Genomic DNA, 19,269 nt, shown 5'->3' with positions numbered 1-19,269 from the left:
GACTGCGCCCGGACGTTACTTAACGAGTTTACGTCGGATCGTCTTCGGCCATTCGTTTCTAACAGAAAACTGGGGTGTAAGATTTCATCTCACGGTGATGGGATCGTGGCAAAGGTAGTAGAGAACGCCGCGGTAGTAGTTGGCCACGCTGCAATGGCATATTCTCTTGGGAAAGAAATTTGTTTATCGAGCAAGTAGTTTCGCGGACGCTCCTGCGCTGTGTTCTTTCGAGAACAGGTTATTCGCTGGTTCCCAACTCGTTTTGCCTTCGTTTTTACGTTATTTCTTCCTGAAATGATCGGTTATTTACTTTCGATCGCCACAAAGCGTTTTTTCCGCTCGAGACAGCGAGGAAAGAACCTCGATACGCTCGCGATACTTTGTGTCGAGCAGTTCCCCTCGTGTTTTCTTGCTCTACACGTTAATATCGGATCCGCCGTTTTTCTGACTCCCCTTTTTCTTTTTTCTTCGGCTCCCAGCGACACATGGCTCTCGCAGTTTTTCACTGGCATCGCGTCGGCGACCCTCCGAAGCATGGCTTGCGTAATTTTCGACGGCAGAAAAGCTGGCGTACGCGCGAAATGAACGTCCATCCACAGGCTGGACGACACTTCGTTAGAGGAACGCGCTGACGATTTTCTTTCTGCCCCTCACACTCGACCGTGTCCCTTCTTTCTTCTGGCGTATGCGGAAATTGAAACGCCGCGACGCTATGGTCAACCTGATTTTGTTTCGTCCTGGACAGGGACTGAGACATCCTTGACGCTTTGATATCGTGCACTTTGTAGTTACTTCGTAGGTTGTGGAGGAGAGAAGTTTTCTCCTTGATTTTCTGATGTTTTCTTTTGGCTCTTTTTGCGTACGTAAATTTAGTGCAGTTGTAAGTTTAGTATTTGTTTAATATAGGAAGGTTTATAATATTTGTATTGAGATAGAGTAGAGAAGAATATTCCTGGAGAAATTATAAAGTGTAACACATGAAGGAACTATGTTATGTTAATGGAATTTTTCATCTGTAATATTTATTCACTTAATTTATATTAGTGAATTCTATTTTTTCTTGTATTCTTTCGTGAGAGTGTGTTATAAATGAAACGCTTTGTATAGTCAATTTTCTGTTCTTATTTTCTCTGTAATTTTATCCAAACTTTGTGTAATTTTAATCAAGTTTTAAAATAGTAAATCTTCCGCAGTAAATTTTCTGTAATTTTACATTTGCAGTGATCGTAACGTATAATTCTGACACAAAAGCAATTGAAGGCAAAGTTCCACGTACTCTTGAATCTCGAATCCCAAAGTAATTCAAAACATTTAACTACTACGTAGTTTACATCAGCGAGGAGCATAATACCATAGGATGTACAAATGAATTTTTCATGACCCCACTCTTCACTCACCCTCATATTCTCTTCAGCATCGATTCGTCACGACGTATACCAGACAGACTCAATTACGTGGCCAGTGAGTCAGCGCAACCGCAACGGTTTCCCAGAAAGCCTGAAAGAAAAGCGTGGAAACTCGAACATTTTGTTTCAATCTCGTCTGCTCCGAGGCTCTCGCTGGCTCGACGAATTCGCTTCCTTAATTTCTCCTCTCGATGAAGCTCCGTGCTGTTTTTAAAGCAAGTGAAAGAACCCTTCGCCTTCGTACGAGTATCGACCACACACGCGAATATCTTTAATATCGATGTGATCGATCGTCGAGGCAGAAGCTCGTGACCCCTGGAACACAGTCTTGCGAGAGGGTCGCATTTTGCTGGCGAGCTGGATACGAAAAATTCTCATAAAGCTTCATAAATATTTCAGGGATTCGCGTAAACGTGCAATTAGACTGAATTAGGGTTCCCTTGGGTGATATCGCTTTTCACCCCCAGGATATCCGGTTCCTCTCCCAGGATTAATCGTTTCTCGATGGTCTTATATCCTTGCTTGCACGGGCAAAAAGCTACCGAGCTTTTTGCATCCTCCCCCTGTCGTGAATTATACAACTCTCTGGTGAGTTAGGGGTGAGTTCCTTAGCGAGTGTCAGTGCTACTCGCGAAGCACAGCTCCCTGGGTATTGTGACATTTTTAGAAATTATATTTAGTCGATAATTGGTATAATGAGAATATACAACTAGAGTAATAGAAATAAAAATGTGAGTACATGGATAATTTTCATGTTTTTTTGTGAAGCTAGACAAGGAACAGTAACTTTAGAATGTGTTAAGGATTTGGAACATCTATCATGACTATAAGAAGTATTTAAACTCGTTCAAATTTTATACTATTTTTATAAAATATACATGATTCATTATCTCATATCGGTAATACGACTTGGAATAGAACAAAGTTCATATAGAAAAGAACCCAGGGAAAGGTGTTGCATAAGGGTTGCTCTGTCTGATATCTCATTTCAGCTTGTTTAAAGCCTCTCCCTATAGTATACCATCAAATTTTTATGTAGTGAAGTAATTTTGAATTTGCTTATCGTCTAGCCAAGCGCAGATCTCTACTACTGTGCAGACAGCTCTACCGTGGGTGACACATTAATTACTGTTAACAGCACGATCGATGCATCTATTATAGCTATTTGACACTGCATAATGTATCGTATGCACGTTAATACAGAGCAACACCTGATCCAATTATAGCGTTTTAGAGCCAACGTAGTGGTGCATCCCAAAACAGGAAAACACCAAAAACCAGACAACTAACGCACAGTTACCTGCAATGAACGAATACTAAATTATTTTGATTAATAAGGATACAGTTATGGGCTGAACTACGGAAAAGAAAATATCTCAATATTTAAAAAAATGGCAGCACTTTGAAGTTGAAGTATTGATTTTCATATGCCTTCGTATCTATCAAACTTAAAGAAAGATAGAAAAAGATTTTAATATTCGTAGTTCATATCACAACTATATCCTTACTAATTAAAATGATTTATCATGTCAGCCATCCAGACGCGTTTATCGAAACATCCTACATACAGACACATATAATGATATAATATATCGTTACATAACTTCTGCAATTTTTATAATCACGTATTTAAAAGACTGTTAATTATTCCGTAAACATGAATAAAGAACTGAGCGAGACCCTCGTATTAAAAAGTCTCACGGTATATTCGGAAAAACTTCTGAATAAGGTCCCTGCTTTTCATCCTCTCAACTGGAACACCCCCTTAACTGTGCTTATGAAAACATGAAATTGCATAAAAACCCAGAATCTACTAACAACGAAGGCGTTAAAACAATCGCAAATAATTACCTCGCAGACAATGAATTCCTCGGCCGCAAGTAATGTATTCCATTCACCGTATAACCCGTCTCAGGGACAGCGCTGAGCCCAGCAGCCGCGAACGCAGCGAGATTGGAACCCATTATTAAGCAAGGCAATTGCGAGAAGGGCGCGTAATTTTTTCTACGCCAGATTAATCTTCTCGTGGCAGAGATATCGGGGATACGTCCTGCCGCGACAGACAGTATTTTCACGGGAACGAGCGGCGGTAGATTCGCAAGATCGTGGGACAACGCCGTCGGTGATTATTAGTCGGCATTGTGCGCCGCTCCGCTGCGGCAATTTCGCAGATCGCGCGACGTATTCGCCGCGTTCCACGGGAACGGATGTTCTCTTCTAATTAGAGCGCGATTTGCCCTGTAGCGACTCGCCCTGCCCCTCGCCATCCCCCTCGCCCTGCCCCTCGTCGCCCTCGGTTTCGTTCACAAAAGGACGCGACGGACCGTTCCCCGATTTAATCCTGGCGAGGCCAGCGCTCGAATAACATAGTTACGCGCGAAACTCCGCGAGCAAGTTATGCCACGATTCGCCTCCCCTCCACCCTCGACCCACGAAACCGAAAGTAACTTGGAAATTTATGAAATAGCGCCGCGACTCTTGCCCGTCGTTCGACTCGAAACCGCACCTCGCTATAATATTGCGCCGCTGGCGCGGCCTGGTTGTGGCCCTGACTAACGCCCCGATAACACGGTTCCACCCTGATGAGTGCTACATTCGGCTGTATAACTTGGCTATTGAGGTCGTTTAATGAAAATTGTTACGGGCCCTGGCCACTGAATCTCCGCGGTGAATGCAGATGCTCCCGCCTACGGGACTGGCATACTCGCTGGTTGAGGGTGGTTTTGGTTTTGGGAGAGAGGTGTTAGGTGGATCCTGCGGCAGGAATTATGACGTTCTGATAAGTCTTGAAAGGTATAAGTTGCGCGTTCGCTTGAACTTGTTTTCGAGCGTGCTGTTTTAAGAATTTGTTGTGTGTACAGATTGTTATCATTTCTTGTGACACGTTCTGTTGTGAATAACTACTATTATTTAGTGTTGTTATCTTTAGACTATATGTTATTTCTATATCTTAGAGCCAGACTAACACGAGTTCAGTTTTGTTATATTTCAGGAGAACCAAAAATCAAATTATTCATTCCTTAACATAGTATTTAAAGTAATTTATAGTATTAAATTTCCTTCATTTATAACATAACTTTACTAAATTTCTATTATTCTAATAAAATGAAGAAAAACCAATAAGATCCTGTAAAAAACTTCATTTTCAAAAAATGGACTTGAGTCAGTCTGCCTCTGAGGCACAGAGTGTCTGTTTTGTCTTTGTATCCTAATGTGACTTTATCTTGTTTGTAATAAATAATAATAATAAGTAATGGCTTGTGCAGGAGATGATTAAGTTGATTGTAATTTTTTGAGTTCACTTGTCTTTGACAGAATATGGAAGAATGTGTCATTTTGTTGGTTGAGGTTTGGGGAAGGGTGTGTATTGATTATGGCTTTGTCAAGGAGAGGGAATGTTGTTTGAGTTAAGAAAGTTCAGGGCGAAGTTAGGTTTTTCTTGGAGGGCGAAGTTATTAAACTTGGGAAAAATGATTCCATTCTTTACTTTCGGATATTTATTTAATGTGACATCTATTAATCTTGCAGTTTCTTGGTTCTTTGTTGGGGAACAATACAGTGAATGTTTATTAATGAGGAAAGAGGATTATGTGATTAAATGTGTATTAATAATTCTGAGAAAAATTGTTCATGTAAAGTAGTAGAGAACAGTATATGGTCAGACAATAATAATATTCCTCATTATTTATAATACTTTCTGCTTTTGATGCGAAAATGCATTGATATTAGACGAAATGTACCAATTTGAATACAGGAAGGAAGTGATTGCAACGAGGACTAGGGTATTAGTAAGTAGTAGTGGACAGTAAATGGTCAGACACGAGAACTAAACTTGCAATTACTTGGCAAGACGAATGGCTAGTAGTATAGGTCAGCGCCAGATGGACCTTTGGAGCGTCCGTCTAGTGGGCACCAGAATTAGTAGTGTGAGACAATGCATAGTCAGACAACTGTGCTCGAGCGCCTTGAAAGACGCTGACTATTACTCCTAACAGGTCCTATTAAGGCGTTCAAGTTTGTAATTGGGAGAAACAGAACGAGTAACGCTTCTCTAGTCTTCGTCAATTGAATATCCATCTTCTGTGAAATGCTTCCTACTACATCTTCATTTCTATTATGTAAAATCTTCTTTAACAGACTTACCAATTCTTCAAAAGTAAAATTAAATTTCGAGAAATCAGTTTCTATTTATCTCTCTTGAGATCTTTCTCTTCCTCTCTCTTCTCTCATGCAATTCTATATTCATGGAAATATGTCCAACGAGAAATAGAGGAATAGAAAATGTAGAATATTCCAAAGAGGATAAAATAACGAATCCGACTTCCTGCAATATTCTAGACTTTTCAAGCTTGTAATCTTATAGGATGCACAGTGAGACCGTCAAACGTTCTGTTGCACAAACTAACATTACTTTCTCTAAGGGTGGCGCGAAGTTTCGAGGCGATCTCACGTACAGCGTGGATTTTGGTCTCGGCACACGCTTGAGCAAGATTAATAGCAGCTTTATGAAGCTTACCTGATACTTGGTAATTAGGTAGAAACAGGAGAATGCTTAGCCAGGTAGCAAGGCTGCCACGGTTCCTTGGGTAATACCTTAGAGGATAACTACGAAGTTAAGACCGAGAAACTACATAAACTTTCGATTACAATTTACTACTTGGTCCAAGTCACTTACGTTTGCGAGATCGGTGATTCGAGTTCCCCTTATCCTGCTCGAGTACTTTCTGCTTTATCGTCTCCCCGTCGATTCCCTGTTGCTTTCACATACCACGAATCTCCAATACTTTGCATAACGATGTAAAGATATTGCCCCGAATACCAATACCTCTCGTTGCCTCTGGTGCCCAGACCTGCTGAGACCACCACTCAGAAAACTCCTTCGGGAACAGAAAAGAAAAGTAAGAAAATAATAGACTGTCGGTACTGTATCACTAAAAATTCTATAATTTTATCAGAATAAAATAATTCGACTTTCAGAAACTGTATTTCATTTTATAGTATCTTTTGTTCTATTAATTTCTATTGAAAAGACCCTGTAACTTTTAAGTCATCATGATTCCTTAATCACGAAGTCAAATCTTCAAGTACTATTAATCTACCATATTAAATCAGAAGACACTTCAGCCAACACAGAATTGGCTTCCCTGTAAAACGGTATCAGCATTCCGTATCATTACTGCTTTAAACAACCATAAACCGAGCGATGTTAATCTCCATCTTCTCTGCATACCTTCCCATAAACGCAGAACTCTGTCGGTACTGTTGTCATAAAGTTCCATAGGAACAGGTTGACCTCGAGGCGGATTCCATTAATTCGCACAAACCCATACATTTTCGTACGAACTTCGTCACGTAACGTGGAAAATGAGTCGTTCGAAATAAACGTCTGTCGACGGTTCAGGAGTTCCTGCAACGATCCAAGGTTACCAGTCGTAACAATCACTGCACGCTTTATTCACCGTATGCATTTCAAAGACTTAGGTTTCCTGCACGGTCAACGCTGATCCAATAAACCAGAACTTAAACTTAGTTACGAGGAAACCATTGCGTGCCATCACTGTAATCCGTGTTCTGATAGAACGCAAATCCATGTTCTGGCGAAACGTGTGTTCATTTCACACAATGTAATTATTTCCATTCTTTTTTTTCGTTTTGATACGAGTGTAGAGAACAGGGCATAAATCGTAGAGGAAAATCGAAAATAGAATTCTTTGCGCATAAAATACAAATAAAACGTTTGAGGTAGAATTATTTCATAGAAGATCAATTAAGTTTTAAATAAAGAAGTAGAAATTAATGAACTTTTAATATTTGGCCTTTGCACTGAATTCGTAATCAAATATATTCGCACGCAATCAAACGTGGATTCGTCTGAACAAGTTTTTTAAAAATAAAAAATTTCAGCGAAATTCATATGGAAATATTTGGCGAGTTTGATACTTTTCCCGAGGACGTTTTCGAATTTTTCATCGCACAGGTGTTAATTATCTCTTCCATTTCGAATGGATCATCCTGCGCAATAATTCACAGGAAACGGACAAGTTTATTTCCCTCGCCTATTGCCTCCCGGCAAAAATACAAACCCCGTCGTTTCATTCTATTATCAAAGAATCGTTTAACACGCGCTTCACAATTTTCCTTGAACGCATAAATTTTCGCGAGAGTTCCCATTGACGCGCGTGCCTCACGTTTTTGCATCCCTTCAGCGCGGTAAACGTGCAAGCCAAATATTTGCTCACGGCCATTGTTTCGTTAATAGCACAGCCATGCCGCTGCGTTGGAGATGGTGGCTTAATGACTCAAAATCAACAAACCGCATGCCTCGTAGTTTTGATATGCAGTGGCAGACAAAAGAAAATTTAAAAAGCTAACGGATGAAACACACTAATTTTGCGAAACAAAATTATTAATATTTTTGTTGTACAGAATATGGAGTACCACATACGTATACAAAGCAATTTTAAAAATTCGTTTTTAAACATTTCTTTACTCTGCCGTTCTATTCACTTCCGCGAAATGATCGCTGAATTTAAATTTATTTGGATTTAAAATAAAACATTATTATAAAGTCTATCGAAAGAAGAATTTTCAATATCTGTGAATTTTAAGATAAAAGGTTTAAGACAAAAATTGCAACATGTTAGTGAGCAGGAATATTTTTGCTTCAGGATGGTTAAAAATTACTCTTTGTAGATATTAATATTAACACTCAGAGGGTTTCGAGTTAAACTGATGACCCTGCATATGTATAATACGTATTACGTGAATAATGTATAGAGAGTAAAACAAAACTTGTCCCGCACCCTTAAACATATTTCATTTCTCACCCCCCAGTCCTCCGTCTGCCTTTACACTCTTGAAAAAAGTTACATCCTGCCTGCAGTGATCCCCGAAAAAAGCCTCAGCGAATAAAACGTAACGACCAGCACCGCCCTTCGTGAAACCATTCGAACTCTACTAAAAATCCCATGAAACCGTACATTCCTTCCCTCCTTTTTAATTCAAAAATACGAAAGCAGTCTCTTTGATCCAGCAACGATCGCAACCGATAGCCACATCACGATACAAATAACAGACCTTCGGTGAAACCGCCATGGAATCGTAGTTTCGTTCTCTCCCACGGATCTACGCAACTGCACCTCTCGCTGCCTTCAGGAAAACCCCTTTTTCCTCTGCTCTGCGGTGTATGGGTTTGCTTAACGGCCCGTATAAGGTTTACGAGCGTTCCAGCAGCGACGCTAAGAAAAATTTCTTTGAAGAAACGTCTCTCCCTTCGAACCGAGTCACTCGCGCGATCTCAAACCCAGCAAAAATCTGCCGCCGTTTCGTCTCGCGTTAATTCATGACCAGGCGTAAAGGGAATTATACAAGGGATGGAAATAGAGCAGGAATTCCGCGTCGAACGAGTCCCAGATGTACGATTTATCGGGCACCGAGGCAAGTGCAGGCGAATACGTAAAATGGTGCGTCTACTTTACTCGTTTGCTGAAGAGTAGAGCTGCTTGCAAGCCTGCCTGGCCCAGCTCTGGAGCGCATATCTTGCTCTCATGCAAACTGCTGAGAAAGAAAAGAAAGGAAAACCAATAGGGTGACGAATCGAGGGACTATCCTAGCATTGACTTCCTCATTTCGTGTTCTGGGTCTGTTCGTAAGTTTCAGAAGTGATTTATTATTCGATTTATTTTTCACCTAAATACACTATGTTCAGTTTCATCAAAATCAGTCATTGACTCCAGGCCTATTCCCCTTATAAGTGTCGAGTGACAAAGGGAGAGCTCCCTGGAATCAGGTGATCTCCAAAGGACCTTCATACCTGCAAGTACCATAAACAAGCACTCGCTCATTCGCGGTGATCGTGGTCCTCGAGCCCATACTCGCTTAAGGGAAGACAAGTGCTCAAGAGCGACCTCAGGCAGGCTCGCGAGCGTCTCAGCTCGTAAGCAGACGAACAACGTAGACGCACCATAATGCAGCGACGAGGATCGTCGGCTCGCGCTCGCGTTGGGCGTCTCTGTGCCCGCTTCAGAGCCTCCGTCTGTGCGACACTTGTAGAGAGCCGACGTGTTGGTGTGCGTGCGCTGGTCCTGTCTGAAACAGACAGACTGGTAGTTTGCGGAGGCGCTTTAAAGTTCTCATTAAGCGATCGAGGTCTGTGGGACACTTCTGTGTCTCATTGTTTGCTTTGTTCGGTGTTTACGCCACTGCGCTCGGGCTACAGCGTTGTGGCGGCGTTGGCGTCGGGTAAGAGCCACCAGACGCACAGAGACCCGACAGAAAGAGCAGGAGGAACGTAGAGGAGGGGGTGGAGAAGGGAGAAGGGGTCGGTGGGGTGGCTTTCATTAAGCTTGCATTGTCTCAGCACCGCACTATTATAGCCGAGTGAATAACTTGGAGCCATCCGGTAGGTCGGACCGAGGAAAAGCCTCTCCTTTTTTCTCTTCCCCCTCTCCCCCCCCTGCTTCTCTCGCCTCTTTCCGTTTCTGTAGTTTTCTCGTCTCCATTTCTCTTCCACCGTTTTTCGACCGCGGTCCCACACTCGGGCCACCAATTTATTTCGCAACCTCGACACCAACAGGCGACCCGCGCTCTGCTCGCTCTTCAAGTATTAACGAATCGAACGGCGCGATATAACGAGCGATGAAACGCTCGGTTGGCGCCAGGCGATGCTGCGACCCGCGAGAAGAGGCGCCAGCTTGTTTCTCGGTTGGTGGATATGTTGTTGTAGGTGGAACGTATGGGGTGGTTTTCACGAGTACATCAATCGAGAATCGTTCGAGATGCATAGGGGTGGTAATGGTAGAGTGGCGGTATAGCTCGTCGAAGGTGGTAAAAGATTGCTGCAGATATTGTGTACAGACGGTTCGACGACAAGTGTCAGAAGTCAGACGTGATAAAGGGTGATTCTGTATGTATATCAAAGTAAGACGGAGATCAAGAGTGACGAAGTTGCGTTTGAGGCTTCGCTTGAGAATTATACATTGTTACGTAAACGAGTGGAGTTTGCGTGATATGTGTCTGACTTGGGGCGTATTCTACTGCAGGTGTACATCAGTCGAGATAGACGTAACGATGTCAGTAGAATCAGACAAATTTGAAAACATTAGTAATTTAGAGTTTAAGAAATTTCGAAATTTAAATATTTAAATATTAGAAAATTGTAGTACTTATATATTGGAATACTTAAAAGCTTTAGTATTTAAATATCAGAAAACTTCGACATCGAAAAATTGGAAACCATACAAATTTGAAAATTCGAATACTTAAACGCTTGCAAATTTAGTAATTCAAACATTTGAATATTAGAGCATTAGAGAAAAGTTCGAATATTAAGTATTAGAAAACTTCAGAATTCGTATAGTTACTTATTGAAACATCTAAATATACGTGTTTGAAAATTGAAAAATTGTATCATATTATTAAAAGATCACTTTCCCGAACTCGAAATCTCGAAACCTCAATACCATCACTCTCGTCCAAAGACTACAATAAAGTACAACAAACAGTGAAACCACGATAGTAGCAAAAGTCCTCCTTTAAACAGCCCACCCCGCAACGAAACATCTACAAAACAAGCCAGTGCAGCTCCATCATCCTTATCTCCCTCCCTCTTTTCAAGCAGAATCCCAAACGAAACCAGGGCAATAAATCTTGCCGACCCTGTACAGCACTCAAACGTTTGACCATTATCAATGACTCCTGCAAATCGCTCGTCAACCGAACGCCATCGGGCCCGTCGTTTCCGCGACGAGCACCGTCACGCGTACACGTGTACCCGTCGACGTATCTGGGTAGGAAGCCCGTCTCTGTCGCCTGATTCGAGGTCGGTCGTTAATGACGCGGAAGGAACGCCGATGGCACACACCGACGCAGAGGCGGCGTCGGCGTCGGAGGGGGCCGCTCGTTCGTCAGAGGCGCAGTTCCGTTACGCCGATTAGTAGGTTTGATGTCCGCTGCACCCGTTTCCCGCCGTCACTCGCCTCGGTTATTACAGAGTCGTCCCGTTTCCGTCTTCATCTCGGTTTTTCCAACCGTCGAGCAGCGATTCTCGCCTCGAACACGGCTCGTCGCTGCGCTGCTGCCGCGGTCGGGTAATTGGGATTGAGTAAACGAGCCTGGGAGAGCGTAACGATAACAACGTGTATAATGATTACACGGCAGGAAGCATTTAGACGGTGTCTGTTTTCGAGGACGTTTTTTCTTTGCGCTTCGCTCGTCTAGGGAAAAATAGGGATCCTTGGTGAGTGAGATTGCCCGGCGTGGTTGGACGATAAACTAGGAGCCGTTTAGACCGAGGTTAATTAAGGCTTCAGACACCTCGGGAGGGAGAGCTCTGAGCCGAAGTTGCTTCTATAGGCGGCGGGTTTCGAATCCGCCCACCGTAAGCCTACGTTCCAGGCCACCTAGTTCGGAATTTCGCGATACTACATTATTATGCAATTTGTGTTAAGGGCACTAAGCCCGGGCCTTAGAGTGCAGAACGAAACTACGAGCGCTGTTCCTGCGCGCTTTGATAAACCACAGTGGTGATAACAATGTGGGAGCATTAGTGTGGAGGAAGGGCCCTTGCTGGGGTGTTCGGTTGGTTCGAAATCCGAACGATTGTGGTTCGTGAATCGCTTGGTCTACTTGTTGGTATCTGCTGGTTCTGAATCGAGGTATTGCTGTAGGATTCGATTCTTTTTCGTGCGACTGTTGGGGTAGGTTTCTGTTCTAGGTGTAATTGTAATAGTAGGGATGTAGACTATTATTCTCTTGCATGGAAGAGCCATGAATGGAAGTGGGGAATACAAAGGATCTAATGCAGAGCTGCAAAGAGGTCCTTAAACTTTGCATACGTCTCATAAAAGTTTGATGCATGGGAAATATCGAGGTGGAGTGCAATTTGAGGAAAATTGCATCGTAAATTTTGTGATTAGTCTTACCAGACGTATAATATCGCGGGGAAATGTGATTTATCTTATTATTTAGCCCCGTTAAATCACGCAGTTCCTTTCTCAGGTATTCTGTCCCCTCGTCAGAAAGTTCTACTATTAGCTAACTCGCCATGCACGTGCCACCAAAATGCACAGTTCTGTATGAAATTATACCTCGCTCTCTTCCCTGATTGAACCACTCGCTCTCTCAAAACTCGTTGGCTATACTCTGAAGTTCCCCTTTGTTTCGAACTCTGGCATCCGGCCTGCGCTGTGGCAAGGCCCATATAAAACGCACAGGTCACCCAAAACTCGGTGCTTCGAGCTCACAGACGATCTGGAGCGTTCGTGAATTTTCTCTGGGGGTTGTGCAGTCAGAGTCTGAAACCTTTCAGGTTTTCAAGATTTATGATACTTCGACCTCTCAAGAGGAAATTTGCTTTTGGGTCACTCTGATCTTCTTATTATGCAGCAAAGAAATAGTGTTACGATATTAAAATAACAGTACTGTATATTAAACGATATTTTTGTAGCTCTCAGAAATTCAGCTATAAAAGCACCCAGTGTGAACATTGTATTAAGGAACAGTGTACATAGATATGTATACACATGTATATGTTTGAATTAGTCGCAATTAATATTGCTCCATACACTTTACTTTTGAGAGAGATTCGAAGACTTCAAAATTTGAAAATCAATGAATTTGAATATTTATAAAGTTGACTATTTAAACATGCAAACATCTAAAGAATATGAACATTTAAATATTTGGAAAATATATACATTTGAATATTTGAACATTTGAACATTTGAATATTTAAACACTTGAACGTTTGAACGTTTGAATATTTGAACATTTGAACATTTGAACATTTGAACATTTGAACATTTGAACATTTGAACATTTGAACATTTGAACATTTGAACATTTGAATATTTGAATATTTGAATACTTGAATATTTGAATATTTGAATATTTGAATATTTGAATATTTGAATATTTGAATATTTGAATATTTGAACATTTGAGTATCTGAATATGTCCAAATTTCGACTGAGAGTATAACTAAGACTCCAGCGCCTAATATCAACATTACCAAAAATAGCGACTATGGACAGCAGAAGGGAAAATAGACTTTCCAGACTTTTGAACAAATGAAATACAAATTGTTCTAGTGATTCATCGGTCAGTTTCGACACGATCGACAGAGTTATCGATACCGATGCTGACAGTAATTGCTTAATACCTGTTTCAGATACTCCGTCGTTCGCGATAACGCGTTTACCTGGTTTTGGGATCCCGATCGTCGAGGGGATGTCCGTCAGCTTGAAATGCGAGGTGGACAGCAATCCGGCCAGCACGCCGATCTGGCAGCGGGGTAAGTGACACCAATGATGGAGGATTCTCGATGTTTCGCTGCCTGTGCAACGTGTCGTGAAAAATATCTCGCTCTATCATTCCGATCGCCAGCAAATGAGTGACCGAATTGTTTCGCGAAATTTTTCCACCGACACGCTTGTACTCGACCGAATCCAAATTTACCCATTACCAATTTTACCACACGCGTTAACATTAATAACCCCAGCACTAACTCCACAATGACGTCAATGCAATTTCAAAAATCGATAATATGAGTGACGTAATTATCTGGCGGTGTTCCAAGGCACTCCTAAATAACTGTCTCCCATAATAATTACAGTATACTATAAAGTAGATCATAATTTACTACATGATTGGCAACGTTTCTATCCCTAAACAACGACTTTAAATTTCAAATGAAATCGCAACAAAATTTCACCGAATTCTGCCCCGCATTTCTACTCACGGTTTAACTTAAAAAGCTCAACCTGATTCCCATAGCTCGTTTCAATATTTCAAAAATCTGGATCGTTTGTTCTATCGACGTAACATCGACATCTGTCACAAGGGCGCACACGTTGCAAATACGCCAGTCGCGATAACAAACACGCCCAAGTAACTATTTGCAATCCCATAATTATTCGCCAGCCCCCGCGTTATCAGTTTCAAAATTCGGATTCCTGGCTCGCCGACGATGACGAATAAAGGCACCACGGAGGACGAAAATTCGCTCGGTGGGCTTCGCTCGAATTTTTCTCTTCGCACTTTTCAGCCGACGATATTAATTTCCGTCCAATTAATCCGGGCCCCCAGCGTTCCAGTCATCGGCAAACAAAACGATAAATCGCGCGGTAATCATATTACTGTGTACCAGGGGCGGCTAAAGGACTATCGAACGTAGCCGAGTCGGAACAATAAATAATCCACCCTCTTGTCTGCGAACCCTCTCATCGAAGATAAGTATGCGCGGCAGATATTATCTCTCGCTAGTGAACGCACTGTGCCATTCTCCTCCTCTAATCCCGGTGTTGTGAATGCTTCGTCAAGATTAAAGTTCTACGACTACCATCCCCTCCACCCCTTACCCTAACCCTTATCTTTTTCTCTTTCTTCTCGATTTTTTCTTTCCCCCTCGACGAACTCAATGTAGAACTCCATTGAGATTTCGCTTTCCAGGCGTATTCGCCGACTTATTCCCGATAATTGGAAATCTCCTTGTACCAACGCAAACGTCGTTGGCTCGCTCGAATTCGTTCGTCGCAATTTTTTTTTCCCCCCCATCGACAACGCCGCGGTAATCGATATCTCGACGCTGAAGTGGATACCGCGGGCACGACCAGCGCGACTTCCCTGGGAAGACGAACTTCGTTCGGATTAAAAGGGACTGGGTAAGGGATGGTGGGGACAGGGGATGAAGGAAAGGGAAACTTTGTCGATACATTATATTCTCGTTTCGGTCGAAGGCAGAGGGGAACAGAAAGAGTCGGATCGGTTAAGTGAATAATTTGTTTGATGATCGGCTTCAAAGTAAATCGATCCAGAAAATTTCCACGTGGAAATTTAATGAAACCCCCGTAAATGGGAAAGTTTGAGGGGCGCGCGTTACCGTCCCTTAAATCCTATTCAATTCGCCTGGAGAAAGAACGGGAACAAAGAATTATTCCTGGCCGACTGGATTCATTAGCAGTCTCTTGTTCTTTGTCAAGCCCCCCGCTGTCGACAGTAGACTGGCCCACGGCTTGATAAATATTTAAAGCCTCCTATAATTCCCTCTTTACTCGTCCCACAGACACTCTCGCCGTGCCTTTGAGCTCCTTCGGGCATTCTTAAATTCCAATACGCTGATGTAACAGCACTCTCTGGTCTTGGAGAAATCGCTCGCGGGACGAGCGAGGATTATCGCTGGCGATGGACTATCAAGTACTTCGAATTACTTTTAATGCTATTTGGAGACGGGAGCTCTTGTAGGTCTTGGAGAAGTGGGGAGGTTTCGTGGAACTGAGGTGTTTGGTAAATTTGAGAGTCTTTGGTTTTGAGTCTTGGCTTTTTAAGAGCTTCAAATTTTGGAGGTCCTGTAATTCTGAGAGTTTTAGCTTTTTAATGTTTTAAGTTCTTGGAGGTTTCAGTCTTTGAGTATTTTAAAATTTTTGAGGTGATAGAATTTTTAGTTTCAACTTTTTCACGTTTTGGATTTTGGGAGTCTTATATGTTCAGAAATTTTAAAGGCGTTAACTATTGAATGTTCTAAAATTGTTGGAATTTCAACTGTTAAATGGTTTTGAATTTGTCGAATTTCAGGTCTTGAAAGTCTTTTAATTATGGCAGTTCTAGCGTTTGAAAGTATAAAAATTTGAAAAGTTTCAGCTTAGAATTTGGAGAATTCCAATCCTTGAATATGATGGAATTTCAGGTGTCCCAGAATTCTCTGTTTTAACACAAGGAGTGAAATATAGCGAATTTAATAATCCTTTATGAACAAATTAGCGAGTCACTGTACAACTAGGAGAGACTTTGCTCGTAACTACCAAAGCTTTCGAAACTTCATTCATCAAGATCATCAATTCTCCAAAACCTTCCAAAATCTCCAAGTACCTCTGACTTCGAACACTCATTAACAGGACTTACAATCAGAATTCTGGATCAATAGAATTGTTTGAATGCTTGCCACAGAGAGTGTTGGATATCCATCTCTGATTATTCCCATTGCGTTGTTCAATGACTGTACCTTCCACTTCCGTATCTCTGAAACAAAGAGATAAATTGAAATAAAAGTGCGGCTCGTGATGTAATTCTCTCGGTTCACGACTGAATACCGCGAGAACGAAGCAATGAGAACTTCGTTCGGAGGAAGAGAAGAGAACGTTTCACCTGACACAATATTTGATTACTTCTCGTTACTACTATCTTCTTCCGCCCTTGTAACAACTTCGGGCAAATATTTTCAGTGAAAGACGGGGAGAAGTGGCCTTTGATGACCGGCTGACCAGTTGATTCTGTTTTATCAACGCTGGAGACTAGGATAGTGTAGGGTTTGCTAGTCATCTACTACTGCCATTTCTTTTGACTCGAGGAATTTCGATTCTAGGATAAACGTTTGACCAGAAAAGATAGTAGAAAGTCGTTCTAGGAAAACGGGAGACTCTACTTGTCTTCACAAGGCATACGATTCCATTACTTCTCTTTTATTTGTAACAAATTGTTAATTCTTTCAACTGGATATAATTCTAGCACTAATGAATAACTCACACGATTCTCTATTCTTCGCTAATCACAAAATTAATTATTCAGGTCTCACATGCCATTTCCATATCTAAGTTCATTTAATACACTCCATCATAAAAAAGTCTCCTCATTCATTCCATTAATTACAGGCGTAATTCTACTTAAAAAAAGAAAATGTTTCATCTCCTTCCGACATGCCCTACCTTTTGTAGATTAAAAAAATAAAACCACAGAATAGACTCAGCGTAGAACCACACTAATAGTTAAGCCAGTAACAGAGGATTAAGAATTCTCAATAATGTCCTCGCAAACTAGGACATCGAACGCATTTCGAAGGACAATGGCCGCCTATGACAAAACCCGTAGAGCAGCGAGTTTTCCATTTTCGTTGCTCCCACTCAGGGCCAACGTTAACCCAGATTCAGCGTTATGCATCTCGCGACCCCATGCCTGTTCTAGCCGTACGAAACGTATGTAGGTACAGGTACGTGCAGCTTTACGTAATGGCCGCACCGCGGGCCGTTACGCGTTCTACCATGGGAATTAACGTTTGTTTTAATGGACGTACTTTTCGCCCCTCGAGTTGCCGTGTAACGCTGTTCCTAGAGCCGCGCTGGCAGATTCATTCTCTCCTGAGTGTGATGCACGAGGCGTGCACACACCGTGTTAGGCTCGATCCGCGTCGGTGATAATGGCTCATTGGGACTGCATGATTTGCAACTCGCTTGCTTCCGTTCAAATAAGAAATCGATCAGGGTAAATTGGTCTCGTTGGAGTTCAGCGCTAGTTACAATTTTTCCAATTTCTTTTTTTTTCAGGATTCATTTTTACACCCTGCCATAGGATACGGAGGGAAAAATGGGTTGTTCTCGAAGTTTTGAAAGTATAATTGTTTGACCTGTGACAGGAGAAGTTGTATTAAAATTGGGAGATCAATAGTTTTATGTTGTGAACTAGGTAGAGGTAGAATTTTATTCAGATAGAAAATGGTGAGTTCAGGTAGATAGTTAATTATAGCGAATAATGTGTGTAGGGTGCAAGAGAGTTAATTGTTAATTCTCGAAATTCTAAACTAGATAGTGATCAGAATTTTATGCAGTTTTATTAATATTGGGATATTATAAACTTTGAATATTTCAATACTGAGACATTTTTCGTGATAGTAGAATTCACTTAAGAATTTGAAGACTAGAGTAATTTCACGTCATAAGCTAGACACAGATAAAATGTACGTCCTTCATTAATATTGAAATATGTAAAAATTTGAATACTTGAATACATGAATATTCAAAAACTTGTTGTTCCTAACAGTAAAACTCACACAAAACTTCAATGCCCAGAAATCCCACATAACAAACCAACCACAGAAAACAAATTTCACAATTTTCCTACTACCGTCATCCATGGATCACAGGAAGACAATGGTAATCTGACAATAGTAAGCTTCTAAAAAGCGATCGACGTTCCTGGTCGAATTCGTAGAGAAGTTGCTTCCTAACAATTTCCTGGCACTCGCCAGACGCCAGGCGGTGTTCAACGTCCAGCCCCAGTTCAATAGCTGAATTCTCGTCGTGCTCAGAAAATTCGATACCTCTTTCTTTCGACCCGACTGCTACGTAGCAGTTAGCAGACTTTTTCCAAAGGTTAGATCGTACGGCTGCACCTTTAACCAAGGCCACGATTCTACGAAAAGGATTTACACCAGTGCAGTAGAAGAGGATCGGTAACGATGTTGCTTTTTGCCGAGCGAGCCAGTAGCAAATGAAAGCTCGCGAGCGGTATAATTTCCTTTATTCGTCGTCAATCAGTGTAACTAAGGGAAGGGGGCACAGAAAGAAGGGGGCAGCGAGGGCAGGGGATAGAGAAAGGGTGGAAAGAGCGGCGAGGATTTTCGTGGCGAGGTTCGCGAACCCTGCGAGACCACTTTCTTGATTAGACCGCGCGCGGTTTAAGCGAGCGAGCCCATTACATTCGTTAAACGCATCGGGCCGCCGCGGCGAACTTTTTACTCGAGCCAAGCTTTTTCCCAATTCGCTGCCATTCGCGGATCTACTCCTGTCTTTTCACTAGCCTCGTGGAAAGGGCCCTTAAAGTTATGATGGTAGTCATGTTCGATCTCGCGAGGCGATGAGAGTGGATAGGTAGAAGCTGATGTAACCTTGGTTGGCTGGTATTCTGAGGAGACAAGAAATATCAGAATAATAGAAAAGTGTATAAATTGAATTGAAAATTGGTACTTGAAAAAAGGTCACAGTTAGTTTATTTTTTACACACTGCCAGGGTGGATTTTCAGAACAGGGCTCCTGGGACCCTACAAAGGAGTAGGATATTGGAAATAGGGAGTAGGAAATGGAAAGGGTAGGATTGA

The 19,269-nt window shown here is 41.9% G+C and overlaps 1 protein-coding gene across 1 annotated transcript in view; it reads left to right on the top strand.

Moving 5' to 3' along the window:
- Tei (irregular chiasm C-roughest protein teiresias) overlaps positions 1-19,269 on the top strand; it is a 320,721-nt gene that overhangs the window by 215,429 nt on the left and 86,023 nt on the right. Inside the window, exon 6 of the mRNA XM_076389111.1 lies at positions 13,576-13,698. Within this exon, the coding sequence (XP_076245226.1) occupies positions 13,576-13,698 (123 nt within the window). The remainder of the gene's footprint in view (positions 1-13,575; positions 13,699-19,269) is intronic.

Source organism: Calliopsis andreniformis, chromosome 12 (assembly GCF_051401765.1).
Source record: "Calliopsis andreniformis isolate RMS-2024a chromosome 12, iyCalAndr_principal, whole genome shotgun sequence".
Taxonomy (NCBI): Eukaryota; Metazoa; Arthropoda; class Insecta; order Hymenoptera; family Andrenidae; genus Calliopsis; species Calliopsis andreniformis.
Note: the sequence above shows the minus strand (reverse complement) of the source record. Positions and strands in the feature narration are given on the sequence as shown.